The sequence below is a fragment of the Trichechus manatus genome, unplaced genomic scaffold, assembly GCF_000243295.1.
Source record: "Trichechus manatus latirostris isolate Lorelei unplaced genomic scaffold, TriManLat1.0 scaffold00001, whole genome shotgun sequence".
In the NCBI taxonomy this organism is placed as follows: Eukaryota; Metazoa; Chordata; class Mammalia; order Sirenia; family Trichechidae; genus Trichechus; species Trichechus manatus.
This window is the reverse complement of record NW_004443937.1, coordinates 24,382,982-24,409,859: the sequence shown is the minus strand read 5'-3', so window position 1 is coordinate 24,409,859 and position 26,878 is coordinate 24,382,982. Positions and strand designations below refer to the sequence as shown.

Genomic DNA, 26,878 nt, shown 5'->3' with positions numbered 1-26,878 from the left:
AAGTTAATTATTATTTTTTCCATCTCTTTGAAGAATGTTGTTGGTATTTGGATCGGGATTGCATTGTATTTGTAAATTGCTTTGGGTAGAATTGACATTTTCACAATTAAACAACAACTTTTAAAAAAGGTCAGACTTTTTAAGTACTTCAGATAATTTTTTTGGGGGGGGAAGGAGCATGGAATAGAATCTTACTATCTTGAAAAGAATTTTAAAAACAAAAGAATTTCATAGCTGTATCTCAATTTAAAGGATCCCCGCTGGTACAGCAGTTAAAGTGCTTGGCTGCTAGCTGCAATGTTGGTGGTTTGAACTCACCAGTGGCTCTGGGAAGAAAGATGTGGCAATCTGCTTCCATAAAAAGCCTTAGAAACCCTATGGGGCAGTTCTACTCTGTCCTATAGGGTAGCTATGATTTAGAATCAACTTAAAGGCAACATGTTTTTTATCTCAATGTACCTCACAGAACTGTCCCTTAAAGTTGGTCGTAGGGCAAATTTGTGCACCAGGAAGGATTATAAATTAGAAGTGCATTTAGGAAGAAACAAATCATACCCCAAACTATATTTTAAAATTATATAGGAAGGCTAAAAACATTTTTGTCCTTGAATATAGTTTTAAACCACTGTAGAGAAGTCATAAAAGTAGCCAGACACTGCCCTATAACTTAGAATAGTTTGCCATTGAATAACTGATTCATTCATTCATTACTTCTACAAATATTTATTCCAAAGCTGGCAGGAATGTGCCCTCCTGTTAAGGTGCCAGAAATCATTCACACATAGGTTTTGTCTCTGGACCTATACGAGAAGGAAATATTTCTTATATTGTATTTGAGCTTTAAACTTAACCTCTATCCAATTCTCCCTATCCAAGGAGGGCATTTCCTATGAAGAACACAGGCTTTTATCTGTTCTTACCAAAGGGTTAAAACTCAACTTATTTAGACAAAACTTCACTGAGAATGTACAACGTCCACAAGACTGTGATAGTAACACAATTTCCATCTTCAAGGGTAAACTTTATCCATTGAGGTAAAGAAGTTGCCACAGGTAAGAAACGAAAGGCAGAACTGCTAAGTCCTATAACCCAAGGTGCACACATTTTAAGTAGTTTATTTAACGAAGGGTTAATGCTGTTAACGTGTTTCACGTCCTGATGCAGATCAGTCTATTTTTACATGTGAAGGTCTCAGTGTCTAATGAGAAGAAAATTACTGTAAGCATTTAATCATATCCTAAATTAGTTTTCTGTACAGTAGACTTCTCTTAATCCATGTGTGCATGCGCAGAGTAGGGGAACAGGGCTGAGGGTTGGGTGTAGGGAGGGAGCTTTCAGTGTGGTTCATTTTCATGAACCTGTGTTTATAGATGAATATGTTTTTCAGTATCTATTAAAATCTAAAAAACATACATCCTTTGACCCAGCATCTCTAGTGTCAGGACTTGACCCTACAGATATGCTCCCAAATATCTGCTGGGAATATAATAACAGTCACTTGATGTGTGTGTGTGTGTGTGTGTGTGTGTGTGTGTATCTGTGTGTGTGTGTGTGTGTGTGTGATAGCAACTAGAAAAATAGGTGACTGCTTAAATAAATGATGGCATGCATATCCATATGATGGAATACTATGCACAAGTTAAAAAGGAATGGAAGATTTGTATGTACTGATGTGGAAAGATATATTTATTAAATCAAAAAAGCAAAAAACATAGCAACAGACATATGTGTAACATGACTGCTTTTATGTAATATTTAAAAAAGAGTAAACCAATCAAAACACCTATATGGAGATACGTATATTATTTTTCTGGAAGAAATCAAAAGAAACTGTTAACAGGTCAAAGGATTAAGGTGAGGTGCAGGGAGTGCGATTGCAGTGTTCACTTTCTGCGCAGCTAAAAAATTTATTACATGTATTACTTTTGTTTTACTTTTTTTTTTTAATTTGTCAACATGGGTTATCTGGAGGAGATAATCAGTCATTTTTTTCCTTTTTTCTTCTCTGTAACTAAAAACATCCTAAAGGATGTTGTATTTAAAAAAAAAAAAAAAAAACGAAAACAAAAAAACCCAAGACTTATGTTAATGGCAGTACAGCAGACAAGAGAGCCTGAATGATTGTCCTAATGAAAAACAACTAAAAAGCCATAGAAGATTTTTAAAAAGCTCATTCTTTCAAAGGCACTAGTGAGTTGGTGAAAACAAAACGAAACAAAACTAAGGAAAATACAGTTTCTGAAGCCAGCTTTTACCCTGAAGGTATTTTTGGAATCCTAGTGATCATGAACTTTTAAGCACAGTGTGGAGTACAGAAGATGGGGTATAAAGCTCAGGGCCTAACCAAGGTTGGGAATCTAAGAGAAGAGCCTCCAATAAGGCTGGAACCTTCAGTATAAAGGTGAACTAGAAATAAATCTGTGGTTTTGAAGAGAAAAGCAAAAAAATTTGGCTATTTTACTCATCGTGATGCGTGGAAGGAAAGAAAAACATCTCTCCTGAGAATCCGTAGCCATAAGTTGACCCTCATAGGGGTTTGGGACTGAATCCATGTTATTTGCATGGTCCTAAAAACCTCAAGCAGAGAATTTAATTTAAAGTGGTCTTGGGTTGATAGCATTTCCAGGCAACAGGGATAAGTTAACACAAATCATCTCTAGCAGACAGTCACCAAAGAGCTCCCATAAATAAAGTTTCAAGGAATATAAGCTGTCTTTCAAAAATCACACACACACTCACACACACACACACACACACACACACACACGCATACACACACAACAAAGAAAAAAGGTACTATGAGTGAGAGGCAGTAGAAACAACAAATGATGGAATCAGACCCACAATGACCTCAGATATAGAATTATCAGTCAGTTAATATAAAATAGTTATGTTTAATATATTTTAGAAAATAAAAAATATGAGAAAGAAGAGACTATAAAAACAATCAAGTAGATTAAAAAAAACAAAACAGAAAGTCTAGAGGTAAAGAATAATTGAAATAAAAAAGGATGGGTTAAACAGCAAATTAGAGTCAGCTAGAGAGACCATTAGAGACTGGAAGATAGATACAAAGAAATTATCCAAAATGCAGCATGAGGAGACAAAGAGATAAAGAATGTCAAAGGACAATTAAGAGATATGGAACACAGAATGAGTTGCAAAGGAAGAAAATAGGGAGAACGGGAGGAAGAAGAGACAATATTTGAAGAGATAGTGGCAAACACAAATAAAGATGCAATAAAGATAGAAAAAAAATAAGATACAGAAAATGTTATGCCAACAAATTTGAAAATTCAGAGAAAAATAGATGCATTCCTAGAAGAAAATTACCAACACTGACCCAAGAAGAAATGGAAAACTTGAATGGTTCTACAACCATTTAAAAAATTGAAACAGTAAATACAAATCTTCTCACAAAAGAAATAACCAGCCCAGATAGCTTTACAGGTAAGTACTACCAAATATCCAAGAAATAAATAATTGCAATCTTATACAAATCCTCCAGAGAATAGTAAAAAAAGGGGAATACTCCGTCATACATTCCATAAAGCTAACATAATCCTGACAGAAATATAAGGATAGTATAAGAAAGGAAAATTACAAGACATCTCACTCATGAATATAGAAGTCAAAATCTAATACAAAATACTAGTTACATGGATCCAACAATGCACAAAAAAATGTAATATCTCATGACCAAGTAGGGTATATTCCAGAACTAAAATTGGATCAACATTAAAACTCTATTAATAAAATTTACCACATTAATTATTAAAGGAGAAAAACCATATGATTGTTTCCGTGCATGAAGGAAAACATATGATGAAATTCTACATTTATTTATGATTAAAAACTCTTAGCAAACTATTAGCAAGCTTTCTAGATATGAAATCAACATACTAAAATCAATTGTGTTACTAAACAATGGCAGTGACAGCAAAAAAAAGTAACTAAAACAGAGAAACCATTTGTAACAGCACCAGAATCATAAAGCAACAAAAATGTGCAATCCCACTGTACCCACTGTAGAGAAAATGGAACTTTATTTAAGGATATTTAAAAAACATAAAAAAATGGAAAGATATAGGATGCTCATAGATAGGAAGATTCAATATTGTATAAAGTTCATGCCTCCCCCCAAATTGATCTATAGAGTCAATGTAATTCTAATTAAACTCCCAATAGATTTTTTTTTAATATTATGATTTCATGTTTATTACTGAAGAGAAGTAGCAGACACATGAAATTTATCAGTGTTCTCACAAACATGTATGTCAGTGAATGGTCCAATAGATATTTCTGTGGAATTTGACAAACTGATTCTGAAATTTATATGGAAGAACAAAGGCCCAATCATAGTCAAGATACTCCTGAAGGGAAAAACAAAACCAACAAAGAAAAAGCACTTCCCTAATTGAATATCAAGCTTTGCAAAATTAAAATAACAAAGGCAGTAAAGACTAGCACAGTAAAAAAAAAGAACAAAACAAAGAGATCAAAGGACAGAATAAAGATGTATGATACATTTCACGGAAAAGAGCACATTCTCCTGAATATAATGGGGAGTAGATAATAGGCTGACGGGGGGGGGGGGGCGGGGGGGGGGGGGGGATTGTCAATGGATTTACAGTGGGATTCTTCCCCTGACTGTAAACTGTGATGGACTTTTATCAGAGTGATAACCCTGGCAGGGTTCAGCCAGGCTTAGATAGAGCTTACCTAAAGGGGAATAGATGATAAACATGACCTCACATGAGAAGCTATGAAAAGCCATTAACATTATGAACCATTTCTCTTTGTCTCACAAGTAAAAATCTCTGTTACTGAGCTCAGTTAAGCAAACAGAAAAGAGCTGAAGGCTCGATTCTATGTGAGGATGCAACATCATATGCTAGAACTAATTAAGCAATATACATGTACCTCAGATGGCTAAGGCTGACAATGACCTCTGAGTATACTAAAAATACAGAATTCTCAAACTATGGTACATACACACAATGGAGTACTATGCAACCAGAAAGAACAACAATGAATCTCTGAACCATCTCATAACATGGATGAAACTGGAGGACATTCTGCTGAGTGAAATAAGTCAATCACAAAAGGACAAATATTGTATGAGACTTCTATTGTAAAAACCTATGAAAAAGTTCACATGCAAAATGTAACAATCTTTGTTGGTTACCAGGGATGGGAGGGGTGGGGGTGGGGGAACACTAAATAGGCAATAGATAAGTGGTATCTTGGGTGAAGGGCGAGACAGTACACAATACTGGGGAAACCAGCACAACTTGTACAAGGAAAGGTCATGGAAGCTCCATAGACAGATCCAAACTCCCTGAGGGACTGAATTGCTGGGCGGAGGGCTCTGGGGACCATGGTCTCGGGGAACATCTAGCTCAATTGGCATAACACAGCTTATAAAGACAATGCTCTACATTCTACCTTGGTGAGTAGTGTCTGGGGTCTTAAAAGCCTGTGAGCGGCCATCTAAGATACTCCACTGGTCTCATCCCTTCCGGAGCAAGGGAGAATGAAAAGAACAGGATACAAGGAAAAGATTAGTCCGAAGGACTAATCGTCTACAGCTACCAAGGCCTCCACCAGACTGAGTCCAGTACAGCTAGATGGTGCCCGGCTACCACCACTGACTGCTCTGACCAGGATCACAACAGAGGGTTCTGGACAGAGCTGGAGAAGGATGTAGAACATAATCCTATCTCACAAATAAAAAGACCAGATTTACTGGCCTAAAGGAGACTGGAGACACCCCGAGAGTATGGCCCCCAGACACCCTTTTAGCTCAGTGGTGAAGTTATCTTCGAGGTTCACCATTCAGCCTGGGAGTGGACAGCCCCGTAAAACCAAATGAGACTAACGAGGTACAGTAGTCCAGTGACAAGGGCCAGAAGGCAGAAGGGGACAAGGAAGCTGGTGATAGGGAATCCAAGGTTGACTAAGGATATTGTTGATTTGTTGTGAGATTGTTAACCATTGTCATAGGGCAACATTTGTAATAACTGTTAAATGAGAAACTATTTTGTTCTGTAAGCGTTCACCTTAAGTGAGAATAACCGTACAACTGGAAGAGCGTAGTCAATGTCACTGAACTGTGCATGTAGAAATTTTTGAATTGGTGTATCTTTGGCTATGTGCATTTTTACCAAAAAAAAAAAAAAAGGTTGAGAAGTTAGAGGGTTGACATTTTGTGGGGTTGTTAACCAATGTCATAAACAATATGTGTACTACCGTTTCATGAGAAACTATTTGTTCTGTAAGCCTTCACCTGAAGTACAATAAAAAAAAAATATAGAATTCTTCTGCTACGTATATATACCTTGCTTCAGGAGAAATGACACCTGCTTCAAGATGCTATTCACGGAACTGAAGTCTTCTGCAGAATAGTATAAATGCTCACCTGTGCTTGACCATCTTTTGATCGTGGCAAAAATGGCTGAAGAATCTTGCATAGAACAAGTGCATGACAGCATGCTCTTTTCCTCCAATGTACAAATCCACGGGCATCCAGAAATCTGCCAAGGCTGTGTTAAAGGGGCTGGAAGAAAGAGAAACGGTCATTTAAAACAACCTGCTTTGCCGCAACTGCGTAAATTAGACAGACCTATTAATTTGCATATGCCCTGAAATAAATCATGTCAGGGAAGAACACGGATTTTCTTTTTAAAATATAATAAGAGAAAAGCTTATATAATAAAAAAAAAATAGTCAGGTCAGTGTTAATTTATGAAATTTATAAAAACTGTTGTAGAAGACATTATTAATATACTTTAACAACAGCAATTTTCATATAAAATGATGTCAAGAGGGAAGCATACCAGCAAAAAAAAAACAAAGAAGTATCTCAGTACCATGTATATTTGAATACCTAGATTAATTTTAATTTTTATTATGAGTAGAGACTAGAGATTTTTGAGTTCTCACCAGTAGAGGGCGATGTAGCCTTTACAATGGAGACTAACATGCAGGCACTAAATGTTCATTTTAAAAGAGATACTCAATCTTATTTTAAAGGCGGCCTTAAAATACAGTCAGCAAGAGCCTGTGCATGGCCTACAGGATGCCATAAAACATATTAAGGGTAAAGTACCATAAAATAGCCCAACAACTCTCTCACCTCATATACACACTTTAGCCAACAGAGATCCTCAAAGAAAGGCTTCCTAGTGTTCTCCAGTCTTAATGGATGTTGGGGAAAAGGGGAAACTCCACTTCCCTCTGTTTTCCAGCTGGGACCCCCGCAGGTTTGTGCGTATGTGACAGCGTGTGTGTGTGTGTGTGTGTGTGTGTGTGTGTGTCTGTGTGTGTATGTGTGTGTGTCTGTGTGTGTGCGCGTGTGAGTGTGCGAGAGTGTGTCTGTGTGTGTACGTGAGTGTGTACGTGAGTGTTATGTGTGTGACAGTGTATGTTTGTCGGGACAGCACTGCTTGGGACAGACCTCTCCATTCCCAAGGTAACGCCCTCACTTTATGCTATCCAGTCAGGTAGATAAACGTTGGCCTTTAGAGGATTTGTACTCCACGATTTCAAATATTTGTGGGTTCTCTCCCCACAACTCAAGCACTTTTTCCCCAGCATGGACTTGTCTGACTCAAGTTCTAAGGCGGGAAGCTAGAGCCTATCTCTCAGGCCTGGCCAAGCACCACACAGCAGGTTTTCTCTCCTCCTGTCACTATGCCAGATTTCTGGTAAAATAGAAAAAAACTTTTTTCTTTGTGAAAAATAATTTCCCAAAGGAATCCAACTGCTAATGCAGGTGACAGAAAAGAAAGGGACGTCAAGGATGGTACTCATCCAGGAAACAAGTTGGGGATAAATTATGGAGTGAAACATGCGAAGCAGCCATAGTTGAGATCTGTGATCTACCCAGGACACCGCCTAGAGAGAACGCCAGCCAGTGATGAAGCCGCCAACCTAAAAGGACTGCATCTGATGGGGAAATGATGTGCTCTATGGCGTTCACGTGTTGGGAACTGCCAAGGTCTCAGGATGTCTCTCTCATCAGTCAAGGGTCCCACCATGGTCATTCAGTCTCTCATTTGTCAGAAGCTTTCCTTTGAAGCAACTGAGAAGGTAACAAGCCTGACTCCTCAAGTGTTCGAAGCCAGCTGGTACTAAAAGGAATCTATCCACAGCCCCTTCTAGAAGGAAGACGCAGGAGAGGGGCCCCTCTGCAGGTTAGACAGGGCACCCTGGTGTTCCCTTCCGTCTTCGTGGGGTACTGTTTACTCAGGATCCCCCTCATTTCTGGATGGCCTCAACTCAAATTATGGGATTGTAATACTGCAGGGCAGGATTCTGGCAGGGGGAGGGTGGAATATATATTATATACATATAATTATACATATTCCATATATATAGGATATATTATATATATGGAGCACTGGTGGTGCAGTGGTTGAGAGCTATGGCTGCTAACCAAAAGGTTGGCAGTTTGAATTCACCAGCTGCTCTGTGGAAACCCTCTGGGGCAGTTCTACTGTGTCCTACAGGGTCGCTATGAGTCGGAATCGACTCGAGAGCAATGGGTTTGGTTGGATAATATATTTCCATTTTACCGGAATTATATTATTTTTACAACCTATGAAGAAGAAGGGGGGCATTTTTACACGTGGACTACAGGGTTTCACGATAATATTTCTACCATGGACACGGCAGCCTGGCAAGGTCCTTTTATGCGCAGCGTTTTGTGCTTTTTCTGGGCTCTGGGTGCTCTTCTGCCCTCATTCTCTTTCTCTACTTACATGCCTATTGCTCTCTTTCCCTTAATTCTTTTTTTTTTTTTTTTTTGTGGCAAAGAAACACATGCACATAGCTAAAATGAAAACAGTGCTAAGAGGCTTATAATGAAAAACAGTCCTCTCTAGCCCCATTCCTTCCCTGTCCCCCAGTCCTGTCTCTTAGAAACAACCACTTTTAATTCTTTTACTTGTTTCTCCGGTAATTATTAAATAATATGTTTATACTCTTCACTGATGTATCAATTCTAGGAATTCTCTATTGACAGCACGTGGTAAGAGAGAAGACTTCTTAGCTCTCTCACTCTCTCCGTCTCCTACCCTCCCTGTATAGTTACACCATTATTTTCAGTGAAATAAATAATATTATTACATTTTTATGACCACATAAATGCGGTTCACTGCAGGGCCAACAAGGTTATTACAACAGAATTCCTTCCTTTTACTGTTTGTTATTTTTCTTACACTTGGGATTTATTTGGCTGTAAATAATCTTAATAGTCTATTACGATCCCTATGCTCCCTTCAAGAGAGCCTGTTTCAAAGGGCACCACTGACCGACAGCTTCCAGCTGCTGTCTTTGGCTCCACTGCGGTGTCCGTGTCAGGCCGTGCGCTCCTGCGCTGTTCCAACACCGAATGAGCACAGAGTTTGGTGCAGGGGCTAGTGCAGAGCCATTCTGCCCGACTTGGGACTCTCTAACGGGCAAGCTGTGCTCGGGGACTCCCTGTGGGGCTGGCTGAGACTTCCTCAGAGCTGCACTGCCATCTGACACTCTTCCTACCCAGCCTGCTTCTTCCTCTTCTCCTTTCGCAGGTGCTGGACCTACATCATGGCCTGAGGGCTCTCCCCACCTACTCTTGCGCAACAAAACCAACCAACCAGTTGTCGCTGAGTTGATTCCGACTCCTGACAACCCCACGTGTGTCAGAGTAGAACTGTGTTCCCTAGGGTTTTCAGTGGCTGATTTTTAGGAAGTAGCTCACCAGCCATTTCCTCTGAGATGCCTCTGGGTGGACTCCAACCTCCAACCTCTCAGTTGTAGCCTGGGGTTTCACCACCCAGAGACTCCTAGTCCCTCTGCCCTTTACCCTTCACAGGCATTTCCCCCAGTAAACGTCTTGTACATCTAATTCCATCTTAGTGTCTGCTTCTTGGAGGACTTAAACTGACGCACGTTGAAAGGACTAGGCCAGGGGTTTTACCTCTGAGTGTTGTGAGGGTCAGCGTATCTGAAGTAGTACCAAGCTGAATCAACGAAGGTATCCATGGTATCTGTCTCTCTCGTGGCTGCTCCCTTGCACCTAAGAAATGAATGAGGTCCATCAGTTGTTTTCTTTTTAAACTTTAATGCAGTTTTCCACTTGCTTTTGAGAAAGCCATGAAAATGAGGATGAATTTTAAATGCCTTAAGAATAATGTCACATCATGAACAGACAATTCGGTGAAAGCTCTCTTTTTATATTGCACAGTACAAGATGTTTTAAAGAAATTTACAAAATAAAAATTTTAATCTTTGACAATTACAAGGCTTCACCTCCGCTTCTCCCAATTTAACCTGATGGAAAATCTAACCTAAAAGGACAAGACAAGCTTAAGCGTCTCTTTTGCACATTAACCTCTATTTCAGGCATGTCAGATTGCCTTCAGTCAATGCCTATTTTATGACGCTTATGAAGCAAATCAATTTACGAACAGAAGCTGAAAACCAAATGTACTGAGACGTGCTGAAAATGAACTTGGGTTTTCTCTCCCTCTCCTCTAGGGAGAGGCATGCAGAAGGCCATCAGAGTGACCTTAGGAAGACAATCACCTTGAAGGCCTAAGGGCAGTGGTGTGCTGGAGGCAGCTCATACCAGCTTGCAAGAATCAACTGTTAGCATCTCTTCCCTACTCTGTGATAAGTGACATCAAGTTGGTAGCTTGAAATTAGCCCTGGTGGGAGTATTTACACCACAGAAATTGGCAAATCAGTGTTCTCCTCCTCAGCCTTACAGTCTAAGGAAGAGGATTAAGTGAGATCCTTAGGGCATGAAGGGCTGACAGGAAGAAAGAATCCCCATTCTAGGAATGGAAATGCCTTGGGAAGAACCAGATCCCACAAGGACCCAAGGGCTGAACCTTCTGAAGCGCTTCTTAGGATGGCAGGTCTATGGGGCTAAAAGAACTGGAACTGGGTGCCCATAGCCACAACCCCTAGGAACCCAAGAGAGGGTGCCCTTAGTTAAGGCTAGCACAAGGAGGAGGCTAGTCTCCCTTGAAGACTCCTCAAGGCCTGGATGAGCAGTGGACCAGCATCTCGTGTCTGATGGGTAGAGCTCGCTAGCATTAACAGGGATCCTCTGTGGCTGTGGGAAGCCACAGCAGGAGTAGGCAGTTCAGACTCGAGGCTCTCCCTTCTGAGGCATGGGGCAGGTCCAACCTTCTCTCCAAATACCTCACTTTTGGCAATGTAAGTTCTTGGGAGTTCTTACAGAACTGGGGAAGGGGGCATGAAGAGCCCCAAGAAGAACTGCTAAACTTTCCAGTAGTTTAGCATGAAGGGCTTGAGTTCATTTCTAAAGTAAAAATAACAGAAGGGGTTTCATTTATATCCGTATCTGTGAAGCAGTTCATACTGGCTTTACAGACAATAGAGAAGGAACAGCCACTCCAGCCCTTCCTGCCCATTTAATGGAAGTGGCTGGGCAGACAGCACAGATTTCTCTGGGGCCCTCAGAAGCCCCCTGCCTTTTAGTTAAGAGGCCTCACACTGGGAGTAGGCACCTGTGGAGGAAGCAGGGCTCTGAACTGGTTAGTCCTGGTTCAAACACCTGCCGAGAATGTGCATTTCTAAGAAGTTCCCAGGCGATGCTAATGCTGCTGGTTAGGGACCAGTTCTGAGAACCACTAGCGGAGCAGTGCTTCTCAAAATTTATTATACACAAGAATCACCCAGGGATCTTGTTAAAATGTAGATTCTGATTCAGTATACCTGGAGTGGAAATGCAAATTCTCAGCAGAGGTTCAAACCCGAGCAAAACGGTTCAAAGCCCTGGGAGAAAGCCTCAAGGGAATCCTGTTTATTACCACTGAAGGGCTGCTTTAGATGAATGATTGCAATAGCACATCTCTAAGTTAAAGCCAGGTCTTTCAATTTGGAGAACAATCAACCAGAATACAGACAATATTTTGGGAAGTAATTAGAAGACAGAGGTTCCTTTCCCCTCTTCACCATTAATGCAATGGCACAAGTTAGGAAGAAAAGGTAGGGCTCAATTTGTAAAATAACTAACATCTAGCTAAAAGTTGCCATGCTGATTTTCTTTGTAACAGTCATGTTGGATTTGAAGAGAGCACATTTAATTGCTAATGCTGAAAAGCAGACAATATGGAAGAGGCTACTTGGTAAGTGGGGGAATAGATAATGATGGTGACAACATTATTATTATTATTAGCTCCAATAGTAATAATAGCAACCAAATGCTTGACAGGTATTACCTCATTTCACCCCCAGAAACTACAAGGTAGGTACTATTCATGCCCCCATCTTGCAGATTAGTTCAGAGAGGTTAAGGAACCCACCCAAGGTCTCAGAGCTCAAGAACAAGGGACCCATATCTGCTGGACTCAGATGCCGGCAGTCCTCACCCTGGCTGTCCCACTTGGCCACACTGACTCAGAGGCTCTCAGCCCTGGACGCTCGTTAGAATCACCCAGGGAGCCTGGCCTGAACCCTGAGCCCTGCTGTCCGGGAATCCTGCCGCAGGGCAGGAAACCTCACCCCCGCCAGTGAGGCCCGCTGCTGCAACTGCTGTGCTAAAGGCCACCATCGTCTGCGGCAGAGAAGCCCTGTGTCACTGCTTCTCAATAAAAAGGGAGCCATTCTCCTCCGGGAGCCCGAGGCTCTCCCCTAAAATGGCCCAGGGCTTCCTATGTTCCTGCCCACATGCCCATCTCAAATCCACCTGGGCAAGGAGCTGGGAGGATGGTGGTAAGGCTTCCATTTCCTAAATGCCTGCGAGGTGCCAGGCACTGTACAGGATTACCTGTGTTTATTCTAATCTCTTAAGCAGCTCTTCAAAGGGGTTATTTTAGTTTCTAATAATGGAACTGAAGCTTAGAGGTTAAGTGACTTTCCCAAGGTCACGTAGCTAGTAAGAGGCAGAGCTGGGACTTGAATCCATTAGTGTCTGAGTCTTTCAATTGCCCTGTGTGGTTACCTAATTACCAATCTAGTAATTCAGCTCTGTACTGGTGGAGGACTGAATTATTTACAAATACTCTTATCATGATCTACAAGACAGAGCAAAATGACCAAACCCAAACCCACTGCCATCGAGTCAATTCCGACTCATAGCAACCCTATAGGACAGAGTAGAACTGCCCCATAGGGTTTCTAAGGCTGTAAATCTTTACGGAAGCAGACTGCCACATCTTTCTCCTGCAGAGCGGCTTGTGGGTTTGAACTGCTGACCTTTCTGTTAGTAGATGAGCGCTTCAACCACTGTGCCACCAGGGCTCTTTTCTCTATATAAAGGGGAAAGAAAACACTAGAGTTGGGTATCTGTCATTTGTTGGTTTAATCAGCTGGTATGGCATCATAAAAATCACACTTGAGACCTACCAGTGAATTGACAGAGAAACATAACCCTACTTCCAAAAGGAGGAGAAAGGAAATACTGTGTGTTCCAGTATATTAAAGGATGAAACCCGTGAGCACACTCACTGTCTTAGTGACGACTCTGCTACTTGTGCTGAAATCTCCATGGTTATCACAGTCACTATACTGGAAAACTTGTAAGGCAGAGAGAAAACGTTGTCTCTCAGCTTCAAGAAGCTCTTTGGAATATAAAACGGAAGAAAGTGGCTTTTTACAAAGCTATGATGGAAGTGTGAGCGTCTGCGGCAGTCAGGTCGGAAGATTCTGGGGCAGACCTGAAGTGACACTGCTGCTCCCACCAGCGCAGGGGACAGGAGAAGGTGCCATCTCAGGAGCTGGGCCACTGCTTCCAGCACCTTCCCTCAAAGGTCCCAAAAGACCTACACCATTCTTTCCAGCCTGGCGGAAGTCATGGAAGAAGGGAGCCGAGTTCGCATCGGGAGGCAGGAGGGTGTTGGAGGCCCCAGTGGGCTGGAAGGGCTGGTTCCTTACCTGGGACAGGAGCAGTTCACCCACTCGGAAGCCGTGGCCAGTGGGGAGCCTCCCTTGCCGGTGAAAGATGAGATGCTGGGCAAGGTCACGGGCAAGTCCTCCAGAGGCACAGGCACGGGGCCGCAGGCTGGGCAGTGGACGATGGGAATTGGCGTGCCCCAGTACCGCTGCCTCGAGATCAGCCAGTCTTTCAGCTTGTCACTGGTCACGTGTCCACCCACCCTCTTCCTCCGGGCTTTCTGAGTCAGGGCCTGAAAAGCATCCTGCCGGGTCATACCTGTGAACTGAGGGGGAGAGGAGAGATCTTGCTCCTTTCTCCATAAGAACCAGCTACCACTCCCGCCCCCACACCCTGTACTGCTGTTTTCCTGTGTGCTCCTCCCAAGGGGTCAGCTCTGTGCAGGGCCGCACTATGACCTTCGTGGGCCCTGCCTCCATAAAATAATATGTAAAATTATGTTTACAACTGCGTTGGTATAAATGCAAATATAATTTCAGATCTTAAAAGTTCATTTTTTTTTTCCTGGTTTTAAAAGAAATCAAAATTTCTTCTTGGGGGCCCCTAAAAGTATGGTGGGCCCTAGGCACTGTGTCTCCTGTGCCGGGTGGCTAAGTCAACCCTAGTTCTGTGGCCCGTCATCACCTGAGCCCTGTGGTACCCACAGGGCTGACTGAATATCAGTATTTAGCTGCCAGCTAAGAGCTGCATGATACGTATTTTTTCCCTAATAGAGAAAAAGAAAAAGTCAGTTCTTCCCCCCCAAGTTGTAGAGCTAGGGGAAAAATTCAATCCTACCCTAAAACAGAAGGAATCCAGGCAAGGAAGGGAATGGATTGAAGCATTCTTTTTGTATTTAAATGCTCTCATTTTACAGGCACCAAGGCAGAACACTAATAGTACAAAAGAGAAATTCTCTTTCACCCCACACTTTTCAGAGAACCAAACTGATTATAAGAATCGAGGAAGCGTGGCTCACCAACAACCTGGGTTGTGGTCCTTCTAATTGGTTCAGTGAACACATACTGCAGACCTACTATGTGCTAGGCATTGGGAGCACTAAGATCAACAGGATCTGGCCGCTGTCCTCAAGGTGCTTACATTCATGAGGCATAAAGAGTAAGAAATATAGCTACATTTGCCAAATGCAGCCCTTTTCATGAACAGTCTGAAGTAAGAGAAGTGTCTTCTAAAGTACAGAGTTCTCTACCGAGGGAACCTCTGACTATCTGGGAGGATATTTTCTCTTCTGCACCTCCATTATATTCTTATGACTTTATCATATACTCATGATGCAAATTATAACAAGCTCTCTCGAAAGTCTGTTCTTCATGGATTACAGACTGTCCTACATTCTAGGAGCTCATGGACGGAAGGGGCCTTTCCCCATCCATTGAAATAATTCCTTTACCCTATATATTCAGTCTAGAGCCAGGAGAGAATCCAACAGACTAATGAAGCTAGCTGAAAAAAGCCAGGAAGCACAGTTAATGCTCAGAGTTCTATACTAAAGAGTGGGCACTTCATAAACCTAATTTTGGCCATGAGTGTTCCCTTTCTTGCCCTGAAGAGAGTTATCTGGGGATCCCTCACAAACCCCTTGGCTTGGCTCTGCTATAGTGTGGTTTGGCTCTGCTCCACCTCCAGGCAGCCTGCTCAAACGAGGTCTAAAAACAGAGTTTACGATCGACATCATAAAGCATGACTCATGTCTGGGGATACAATTTATGAAGTGAGGGCACAAACATGAGATCAGAGTGTAACTCCTTATAAAGGGAAAAACCTGGCCGTTCCCTTATTCTGACTCTTAAGAAAAGATCCTGTAGCCAGGTGATCCCAAACCTGAAAAGCTTGGCTCTCTAAGTCTAATTAAATCAGGATCATCCAGAGTGAGGCCAGGAAACACCTCCCAGATGATTCAGAGACAGTCAGGTGTGGGACCACTACCCTAAGCCAGCAGTTTCCAAACTCTGCTACACATTAGAATCATCTGGGGAGCACTGAACACTCGCAAGGTCCAAGCCATGCCCTCCTCCCCAAACCCATTAAATCAGAGTACTATCTTAGGGTAGGACTTAGGCATCCAAGTGTTTCCAACTTGCAGCCAAGTTTACGAAAGTAGGCTCTGAGCCAGTACTTCTCAAACTTTAATGTAACAGGAGTCACCGGGGCATCTTATTAGACTGGGGTGGGGGGTTGAGATTCTATAGGTCTTAGGTGATGCCAATGTGCTGGTCCAGGGACCAAACTTTGAGTGGCAAGATTCTAAGCCAGTGACCCTTAAAATGTGGTCCTTGTACCAATAGCAGCAGTATCACCTGGAAACTTGTTAGAAATGCAAATTCCACCCAGGACCTACTGAATCAAGACTCTCTGGGGTGGGAGCCAGGCAATCTGCGTTTTAACAAGGCCACCAGGTGATTCTGATACATGCTCAAGCTGAGAATCACTGTCTAAGCCATTTCCCACTTCCCCCTCCCCAACCCTAACCTACCTCTTCCATCATACTTTGTGCCTTGCTCAACATTGAGGTTGGGCTCAAATCCTGCCAGGTTTACTACCTTCAAGTGCTGCTGACCCATGTTAACAAGAGATAACCATTGCCAGTGAGTCGACTCCGGCTCATGGTGACCCTATAAGACAGAGTAGCACTGTCCCATACAGTTTCCGAGGCTGTAATCTTTACAGAAGCAGACTGCCGCCATCTTTCTGCCCAGGAGCAGCTGGTGGGTTTGAATCGCTGACCTTCTGGTTAGCAGCCGAGTGCCAAACCACTGCGCCACTAGGGTTCCTTAACAAGAGATAACCTTGACCAAATAAACATGACTCCAAATTTCTCTGTTGGTTTACTTGTAAATGAGTTAAACTTTAGGTGGAAATAAGTCAGTAATTTGGGAAGAACAGACATCTTCTCCCAGAAGGACAGTTCTAGCCACCTTTCCCAAAGAACCAGCTTGCCTAGAAGAGGTAATTTTCTTCAAGCGGAAGATTCCCCAAATAAAATTTTGCTACTTCAATACTATACTATTCTTAGGATTGGGCTCAACTTTGAGTTGATAAACTTCCAGATCTTGAAAAAGAATATTATTTTGTTTTCACAGATGAAGAAGTCAGGCTTTAAGACTGTTATGTATAGGGATGAGTGAATCAGCAGGTTATAATTCGCATTTGAAGGAAAAGGCCTCATCAAATTCAAGTCCATGATTTTAGAAGTAAATTCTTAGGCCCATTCCATGCGGTACCAACCTCGGCAGAGTTGACCAGTCTCTCTGTGCCATCTGGCAATGTTTCAATAACCTCAGAGTAGGACAGACCTAAGGTTTGGGCTAAGATGGTGTCTTCTGAGCTGGTGCTGGGAATTCCTATTCAGAGGGGAAGAAACACAAAACATCGCCTTTGCAAAATAACTGACAAATCACAAAAATAATCGACAGCACTCACACTCAGCTTTAGCTTCTTTAAGGAGACGCTCTGTCTTTTTAAATGTTAACATTTACAAAACCACATTACCTTCATTAGGAAAATGGAGAACAGTCTTGGACAATCTTACCACCCTAACATAACCAGTTTATCATAATGGTATTATTTCCTTCAAGTCTTTTTGCCTTTGCTTATCTTCTTTCTTTTTCTTTTTTAAATAGTTGTAACTCTAAAGTATACAATTTTGAATGCTTTTTTGTCACTGAAATAGTAAATCACAAGTATTTGGGGAGATTCCCTCAGCGACAGAGGACAGTGGCTTTCTCTTGTGAAACAAAGCCGACTCCTCTGGGATTTCCTAGATCGACAGATAGAGAGCTGCAGTCGTGTGAACTCTGACTCACGGTGACCTGATGTACAACAGAACGAAACGCTGCCTCGTCCCGTGTCATCATCTGGATTGCTGACATGTTCGGAGTCCATTGCTGTGGCTATGGTGCCAATCCATCTCACCAAGACTCTCCTTCACCCTTACTGGCCCTCTGCTTCACCCAACATGATTTCTTTCTCTAGCAATTGATCCCTCCTGATGATGTGTCCAAAGCTAGCGAGCTGGACGATGTTCTATTATTCGCTGGCTAATTTTCAGAAGTAGATCTCCAGGCCTTTTTTCCTACTCTGTATTAGTCTGGAAGCTCTGTTGAACCCTGCCCACCATGGGTGACCAGCTGTTATTTGAAATACTGGCAGTACAGCATCACAGCAACATGTAAGCCACCACAGTACGAGAGACAGATGAGTGGTGGGGCACTTCCTAGCAAACTCCACATAGTCAGGAAGTCAAAAGCTGACAACTGTTTTTTCCTACTGTGCTTTGTTCCTGAAGGCAAAAGTACGTTCTAAATAGACATTTATTCTTCAACTCACATACGTGCTTGAGGAGACGGAGTAGAGCATAAGTAAATCACTCATCCAGAGGGGCCTAGGCCTGATGTTTTGACTTCAGCTATTCATAAAAACAGGTTTTTTTCAGTTGTCGGTTCTGTAGGGCAGGGCTTCTCAACCTTGGCACTACTGACATTTGGGACTAGATAATCCTTTGTTGTGGGGGTTGTCCTGTGCATTGTAGGATGTTGACCAGCATCCCTAGCCCCCACCAGTAGCACTCCCTTAGTTGTAATAACCAAAAATTTCTCTAGAAGTTGCTAAATGTTCCCTGCTGGCAGAATCGCCCCTGGTTGGGAAACCCTGCTATAGGGTCATCTGTTGAAACTGCCGATATTCTTGTGCACACAGTACATCATGTAGTAACTGAGAGATACAAAACTAAGGGCAATGCACGGAATGCTAAGGTCAGACCTCTGCAAACACCTAAAAGGGTAGTTTAATGTTTGGGGAGTCCCCGGGTGGTACAAACAGTTAATGTGTCTGGCTGTTAACCAAAAGGTTGGTGGTTCGAGTCCACCAGAGACACCTTAGAAAAAAGGCCTGGTGATCTACTTCTGAAAAATCAGGCGCTGAAAACCCTATGGAACACAGTTCTACTCTGATACACACGGGGTCACCTCGACAGCAACTGTTTTTGTTTTCTGTCAAGTGTTTGGGAAACATGTTCTAAAACTCTTTGGTATGATGGAAAATTTTGTGGTACTATGAAAAGTTCTGTGTACCATGGAAATCTCTGTGGTGTCTCAGGTGCAATTACTGACAAAAAGCATCTAATGAAATGAATAAATGTTCAAAGTGAACTTGAAGGATACTGAAGAATGAGGACAAATGGTAGCAATAAATATTACAGAAAAGTGTTCATGGTTATGAAGGAAAAAAGTCATTTCCTATAATCCCCAAGTGTAGATGATGTTTGAAAGGGAACATCATGGCCACATTATTTATTTGGCCACACCAAGAATGCTCTGGACCATGGTGCTGGTTGTGTGATGCTTGGTAGAATTCACAGAACCATTTGTAACAGTGCAAGTGGGATAAGGAAACACTGCTTCATCTCTGTGTATTTCTGCTTCTGTTCTTCATGAAGGGCAAGAAGCAGTAATTTAGAAACATTAATTATGTAAGAAACCAAGACAACAGGAAAATCAATTCTCTGTGCACATCTAAAAATTCAGATGTTCCCCCTCAGAACTCTCAATATTTGTGTCAGTAATCTGACTTTAAACAATAAAAAAAAAAAAAAAAAAAGGTTACACCAACAAGAGCTTCTTTTATTGTTTACCCTGGTTCATTATCTTAATCAATTTTACTCATTATAAAATGCATAAGAATAATGGAAGGAATTATTTCCTTTAAACAACACATTTTCTGGGTTTAAATGGTCAGAGGAGAATGACTTGAATGGCTTAATGTCTGTTTTCTGTTTAGATGTTTCTTCAAATCACTTTGTCAAAAACTCATCTGAGCATTATGAGGAAAACATGATTTTTACAAGGAGAGCTATTTCTTCTGTGTGCTAGGAAACAGAGAGTCTGGAAATAACTTTCTCTGTAGGGTTTTGGCATCTGGAGACTGGTTGGAATCTACAGTAGGAATACTAGTAGACAGAGAAGCACGGGTCCATTCTAAAGGCAGGGGACCGTGGGCAGGGCCATCTTTTGGTTTCCATCCCTTTGTTCAGTCTCAGACTTCCTGTTATGTGACGATAGTTCAGAACACTCACGAATGAGTAAGACTGCCAAAGACATCCAATTTACAGTTCTAAATACGCCTTCAATTTGCTCCTTTTCTTGAATAGCTCAAGTTCGCCTCCTCCACAAAGCCTTCACCAAAAACCCAGCCTACATCAATCATTTGTGTTTTGAACCCCCAGCTCAGCAGTTGCTGTTGGTTTTATGAATTCTGAAACTGGATTTTCATCTGAGTTGTACTGTTCCTCACACTGTATGTACAAGTCTCACCAACTAGCTTGAAGGCAAGGTTTGTGGGTCAGATATGTCCTTGTTATTCTCAATAGAAACTAGCAAGGTACAACATACTCAGTATGTCTTCAGAATGCAGTTCTTAAGTAAGGGATGGTTAAATGAAGGGGCATTCATTTTTACAAAATCATGGCTCAATATTTGGTTCTTCCAGTTGACAGCAATAGGTTAGTATTTTGATCTTAAGACTGCAAAATATATTCCCATGATTGTATGTTAATAGCTGCTTACCTATTTTTGAATCCAGAGAGCCTTCAAAGTCTGCTTTGGCCATGATAACCACAGGGACCTCCTGCTGGGTGAGCATGTTCACAGCCATCACGGTCGTGAGGCAATCTGAAAATGAATGCAAATAACCGTGGACGCCGGTCAACTGGGACACCATCACATCTGATCTCAGAGCAGACAAGTGAGAAAAAAAGCATTAGAACTTCTGTGTTTTGTGCTAATCGTTAAAGAATTTGTTCTCTGAAGAGTATTAATAGATAATTCACACCAGAGGAAAAATCAAAAGAACACGGGAAAACGTTCATCTGTGCTCATAACCAAAGAAGTGAAAATGTCATTTTTGCCTCCCCGATGGTGGGGTAAAGACATTCCCACCACCCTCCTTTTCCTTTTGAAAAATACCTTGAATACACAGAAGAATGAGAAACAAAAATCTGTCTATGGTAAAGTTAAGAGACATCTGAAACTTCAAGCCACAACACTTGAAGATGGAAGTGGGGAGGGCCGTAGAAAATGACTGAGCAGAGAGGAGGAAAGAGATTTCCAAATATATAAAGTCAAACATTTCCTTCCAAGTAACCATTCTTTGAATATACTGAAGGATGTGTTCCAGCAAAATGAAGGGATAAATCAAGAAACAGACAGATAGGGGACCTAGGGAACAGAGGGTCCAACAAAGGAAAGAGAGTAAGCACACTTACAGAACAAACATAGAGAGAAGTTCTAGGATGATAGATGTATGGCAGAGGCCTGGAGAGTGGCTGGTCACGTTTGAGCAGGACAGAGGGCCCCAGGAGGCATCTTCAGGAAAACAAGGGAATCGAGAGATTATCTGGCAGGTTGGAATATGTAGAAAACTGTATTGAGAGGAGTTTTAAAGAGCTGTTGGAAGGTGTGGGAAGACTTAGCCAGAAATTCAAAGAGCACAAAGCAAATGAAAAAAATAAAGTAAGGAATTTATGAGCTTCAGGAAAAATTAAGTTATATAAGTAGGAAAATATACATGTCATAATATACATGTCTCAGCTGTGAACAATATTTATGTGGTCATAATAAAACATGTAATTTGGATTTATCCAAAAACGTTGCCATCTTTAATGAAGCTTGTTACAACTGCTACACCTGAGAGAAGAACGATACATACATTTTTCTCACTGAGTATATACAGGTTCAGACGCATAAAGACCAAATAAAATCCCCCCAAAAAGAAGGGATGGGGGATGTAAACAAGCAATTAGTGAGTTGAGTTTATTTACATCATAAGCAATTAACAAGTTATAATTTATTTAATGCTTACTATTTACAACACTTGCCATGTAATTATCTAAAACATGTTTTATAAACCCCAAAGTTAAAATAAACCTAGGAGTTAGGAATTACATTCTAAAGATGTAAAGGCAGGCTCTGTAGGCATCTAAGCAAGCTCTTATCTTCCTTCACCTTGGGTGTCAGGAAGCATGGGATGAGGAGGTCTGCAAGGCTGCCGTCAGCAAGCAGCCCCAACACAGGTGCACTGGCTGGAGAATCTGCTGCCCGAGCTACCCGAGCACTGATTCACTTCTCAGTGGAGACCTCTGTTTCTGATTCCACATTTTTCCTCCTCAAAGAAGAGGGGTATATTTTTGAATTCTGCAATGATGATATAATGCTATCAGGAGGACAGAAGGTATAGGATGGTGGAGTAAGAATAAAAATCTTCACCTACCATAACAGGAAGTCACTAGGTAATGTCTAAAAGGAGCTCTGGTGGCACAACGGTTAAGTGCTTGGCTGCTAACTGAAAGGTTGGCAGTTTGAACCCACCCAGCAGCTCCATGGGAATAAGACCTGGCAATCTGTTCCTGTAAAGATTACAGCCAAGAAAACCCTATGGGGCAGTTCTATTCTGTCACATGGGGTCACTATGAGTTAGAATCAACTAGATGGCACTCAACAACAACAAAAAGGTAATGTCTAGAACTGGTAAATTAGAGACAGTGGTGTAGACATATCATACAGACACATGGAAGTCCATACCAGAGAAAGAGCTTGTGGCCAGACAACTAGTTACCCCAATATCCTCCTTCCCCTCCTGTTCAGCAGTAGAAGTTTTATTGGATACGTGACTACCTAGCTAATGGCACCACTGCTTAGCTTCCCTTGGAGCTTGGTGTGGCTGTGGGGTTATGTACAGAAGCAACTTCAAGGTCATGTCTTCAAAGGGAAGAAGTAAGCCCTTCTTCTTCCTCTTTTCACTTGCAGGAATACATATGGTGTACAGTATCTTAGGCCACACCAACATGGGCAAGACACTAGGAAGGGCAGAGTAGGGAGACAGAAAGGGACCTGACCACCTCACAAAGTAGAGTTTTCACACCTGCTCAGAGTTTCACGTGAACAAGAAATACACTTCTGTCTTTTAAAGCCACTGTTTTTCTAGGACTCATAGCTGCCAAACTTATACTTTAAGTAATACATAATTAAAATAATTAAAAGTGGTTGGGTGAGGATGCTACTGTTGTTGTTATAAACTTTTAGCACCTTTTGACTTTTCATACACTATCACTTGGATTTAGAAAACACAAATTAATTCTTCAAAAAAAAGAGATGAAAATTAAAGTAAACTTGAAGTGTTATTTTATATCTGATAAGTTACCAAAAAACTTTTAGAAGGGTAACACCAATACTTGTGAAATCCCAGTGAAATGCATATATCATTGGGTATGGCACTTTAAACTGGTAACTGCCCTTTTGGAAACCAAAAAGCAACATATAGCACAGAACTAGAAAAATGTTCATACTATTCGACCAAAAAAACCCCACTCTTGGTAATGTCTCCTAAGGAACCAATTCTATAGAAGCAAAGGGGCTATGTGGACACAAATGTTTACAGCATCTGTCCCTATAACAACTCTAAGCATGAAAAAGACCAAATGTTCAAAATGATACGGGAGATTTGGGATATTGTGGTACATGGACTGGATAGACTATGCATGGATTAAAAAACAATTGTGAAGCCTGCATAAAAAACAGTAAAACATTTTCTGATACCACATTAGGAAAGACCAGGAAAGCAGTCTGATTTTCAAGATACGTATACAATGGGAACATGGATTAAACAGTTATGACCACACGCAAAACAATGAAGTTGGATCACTGCCTCCTACCATACATAAAAATTAACTCAAAATGGATTAAAGACCTAAATGTAACGGCTAAAACTATAAAACTCTGAGAAGAAAACACGGGGTAAATCATGCGGTAAATCATCCAGACCTTGGGTTAGGCAATGGTTTCTTAGATATAACACCAAAAGTATAAGTAACAAAACAAAAATAGATAAATTGGACTTCATCAAAATTAAAAACTTTTGGGCAGGGCAAAGATGGTGGAGTAGTCAGACGCTTCTGGTGGACCCTCTTACAACAAAGACCTGAAAAAACAAGTGAATCGATTATATACGGCAACAGCCCTAAACATCAAAGGCAGAGTTGAGGAACTGGACTCAGTGGCGGGGGGAGGGAAAGACGGTTCGGAAGCATCAAGGAGTTGCCAGACCTGACCCGGCAAGAGCCTGAGCCCTTCAGGCCTGATCAGCTCTGGGGTAAGCAGCGAGGCACACAAGCGGTGGTGCTCAGGAGGTGCGTTTTCCACACCAGGAGAGACCCAGCACCAGACAGTCTACACGGCCACCCAGAAGAAGTGAGAAGCAGCCCTGGAGCGGCGAAAGGTAAGTACTTGCGTACGGCCTACTATGCGGATCAAAAACACTCCCCCCTTAGGGAAAAACCTCTCTCCCATTTACCTCCCTGCTCTGCACTGGGTCCCAGACGGGCTTCAGCAACTGCCGAGTTCCCTTGGCCGGAAGTAGGATCCATCACATGCCCAGACCGATTCTCCCTGCCTTGGACAGTGAACAAATTAACATACAGGGGAAAAAATAAACTGCCAGCTCCCCTAAGCCAGAAACCCAGGGTAGGCACAGCTCCTTTGCCTAGGCACAGGCATAAAGGATCCACGGACTTTGAGTGCCTTTTCCCCTGCGTAGACTTGTATGGGCCCATTTCAACAGCATACGCCCTCATTACCGCAGTACAACAGGGTATATACCAGAACTCTAACTTCAACTGTTTCAGCTGTGAAGTGGCAGGTTCTTAACATTTGACACTGCTCTGCTCATTAAGCAGGGTCTTCACCTACCCACATCAGGGGCCTGAGGACTGGTGGCTCCACCCACACCACCTAGCCACCTGCGATAAGGCCCATGAATAAGAGGTGCCCCCCAGTCCTTACAGCCAACAGCATTAGGTGCTCATAGTCTGGCTGCAAAAGCCACCCACCTACGTGCTCTAGGGAACAGGGATGCGCCTTCCTCCTGGACACTCGGTGGTGGCTGTCAGCTCCCTGCCTTGCTCAGAGTGTGTCCCCCTGCTGCAGCCAGAGGCCTGTGCCTACACCAATCACCCATGCCTGTCTAGGACTGTAAGTGAAAACCTATACTACGCACTTGGTGCCTATCTACCTGGGCACCTGAGCTGAATCGATACAGGAGGAGTGGGTGGACTCCTGAGCTCATATACCTAGTAACATATCTAACCACCTGTTAAATTTGTCAGGACATAAGAACTTCAAAGGTGTCAATAATCAAACTAGCTCCTACGAACAGCCTATTTGAACATATCAAAACAAAACAAGAAGCTAGGACACAGTAAGCAAACATAAAATAAATAAATATAATAACTTATTGATGGCTCGGAGACAACAGTCAATATCAAATCACATAAAGAGGTAATCCATGATGGCTTCAGCCAGCCCCCAAAATAAAGAATCTAGAAATCTTCCAGAGGAGGAAAATTTCTCGGAATTATCAGAGGCAGAATACTAAAGATTAATATACAGAACTCTTCAAGACATTATGAAGGAAATTAAGCAAAATGCAGAACACACAATAGAGGAAATTAAAAAGATTAGCAAACAGCATAAAGACAAATTTAACAGGCTGAAAGAATCCACAGAGAGACAGCAATCAGAAATCCAGAAGATTAACAATAAAATTTCTGAATTAGACAACTCAATAAAAAGTCATAGGAGCAGAATTTAGGCAATGGAAGTCAGAATTAGTGAGATTGAAGATAAAACACTTGACACCAACTTATTTGAGGAAAAATCAGACAAAAGGATTAAAAGAAATGAAGAAACCCTAAGAATTATGTGGGACTCTATCAAGAGGAATAACCTACGAGTGACTGAAGTACCAGAACGGGGGTGGATAACAAAAATACAGATGGAATTGTTGAAGATTTGTTGGCAGAAAACTTACCTGATATCGTGAAAAATGACAAGATATCTGTCCAAGATGCTCATAGAACACCACATAAGGTAGATCCCAAAAGAAAGTCACCAAGATATATTATAATCAAATTTGCCAAAACCAAAGATAAAGAGAGAATTTTAAGAGCAGCTAGGGAGAAACGAAAAGTCATCTACAAAGGAGAGTCAATAAGAATAAGCTCGGACTACTCAGCAGAAACCTTGCAGGCAAGAAGGCAATGGGATGACGTACATAAAGCCTTGAAGGAAAAAAACTACCAGGCAAGAATTATATATCCAGCAAAACCGTCTCTCAAATATGACGGTGAAATTAGGGCATTTCCAGATAAACAGAAGTTTAGGGAATTTGCAAAAACCAAATCAAAATTACAAGAAATACTAAAGGGATTCCTCTGGTTAGAAACATCAGGTAACAACCCAAGACTGGAACACAGGACAGAGCAACCAGACATCAACCCAGACAGGGAAGTCACAAAAGTAAATCAAAAGTAAAACACTGAAAATAGGGAAACAGATGTCAATATGTAAAAGACGACAAGATTAAAACAAAAAAGAGGGACTTAAAAAATGTAGACACAGATTTTTCATATGGAGAGGAAGTCACAGTGATACAAAGAAATAAAAGACTGGTATAAACTTAGAAAAATAGGGGTAAATATTAAGGTAACCACAAAGGAAACTAACAATCTTACAAGTCAAATAAAAAACCAGAAAAATATAAAGACTCACCAAACACAAAATCAACAACAATGAAAAAGATGAAAATACATAAAGAAAAACGACACAGCACAGAAAATTAAGTGGAACAAAGAAACCGGGAACAACACACAAAAAAAGACATCAAAATGACAGAACTAAACTCATACCTATCAATAACTACGCTGAATGTAAATGGACTAAATGCATCAATAAAGAGACAGAGAGTGGCAGATTGGATAAAAAAACACAATCTGTCTATAAGCTGCCTACAAGAGACACACCTTAGACTTAAAGACACAAACAAACTAAAACTCAAAGGATGGGAAAAAATATATCAAGCAAACAGCACTCGAAAAAGAACAGGAGTGGCAATATTAATCTCTGACAAAATAGACTTTAA

The 26,878-nt window shown here is 41.6% G+C and overlaps 1 protein-coding gene across 1 annotated transcript in view; it reads right to left on the bottom strand.

The window, feature by feature from the left end:
* The window catches only part of LARS2 (leucyl-tRNA synthetase 2, mitochondrial), a 187,033-nt gene that overhangs the window by 43,712 nt on the left and 116,443 nt on the right, over positions 1-26,878 (bottom strand). The window contains exons 10-14 of the mRNA XM_004368452.2: positions 20,473-20,577; positions 17,138-17,253; positions 13,894-14,177; positions 9,965-10,063; positions 6,422-6,559 (exon numbers count right to left, since the gene is read on the bottom strand). Coding sequence (XP_004368509.1) covers positions 6,422-6,559; positions 9,965-10,063; positions 13,894-14,177; positions 17,138-17,253; positions 20,473-20,577 — 742 coding nt within the window. The remainder of the gene's footprint in view (positions 1-6,421; positions 6,560-9,964; positions 10,064-13,893; positions 14,178-17,137; positions 17,254-20,472; positions 20,578-26,878) is intronic.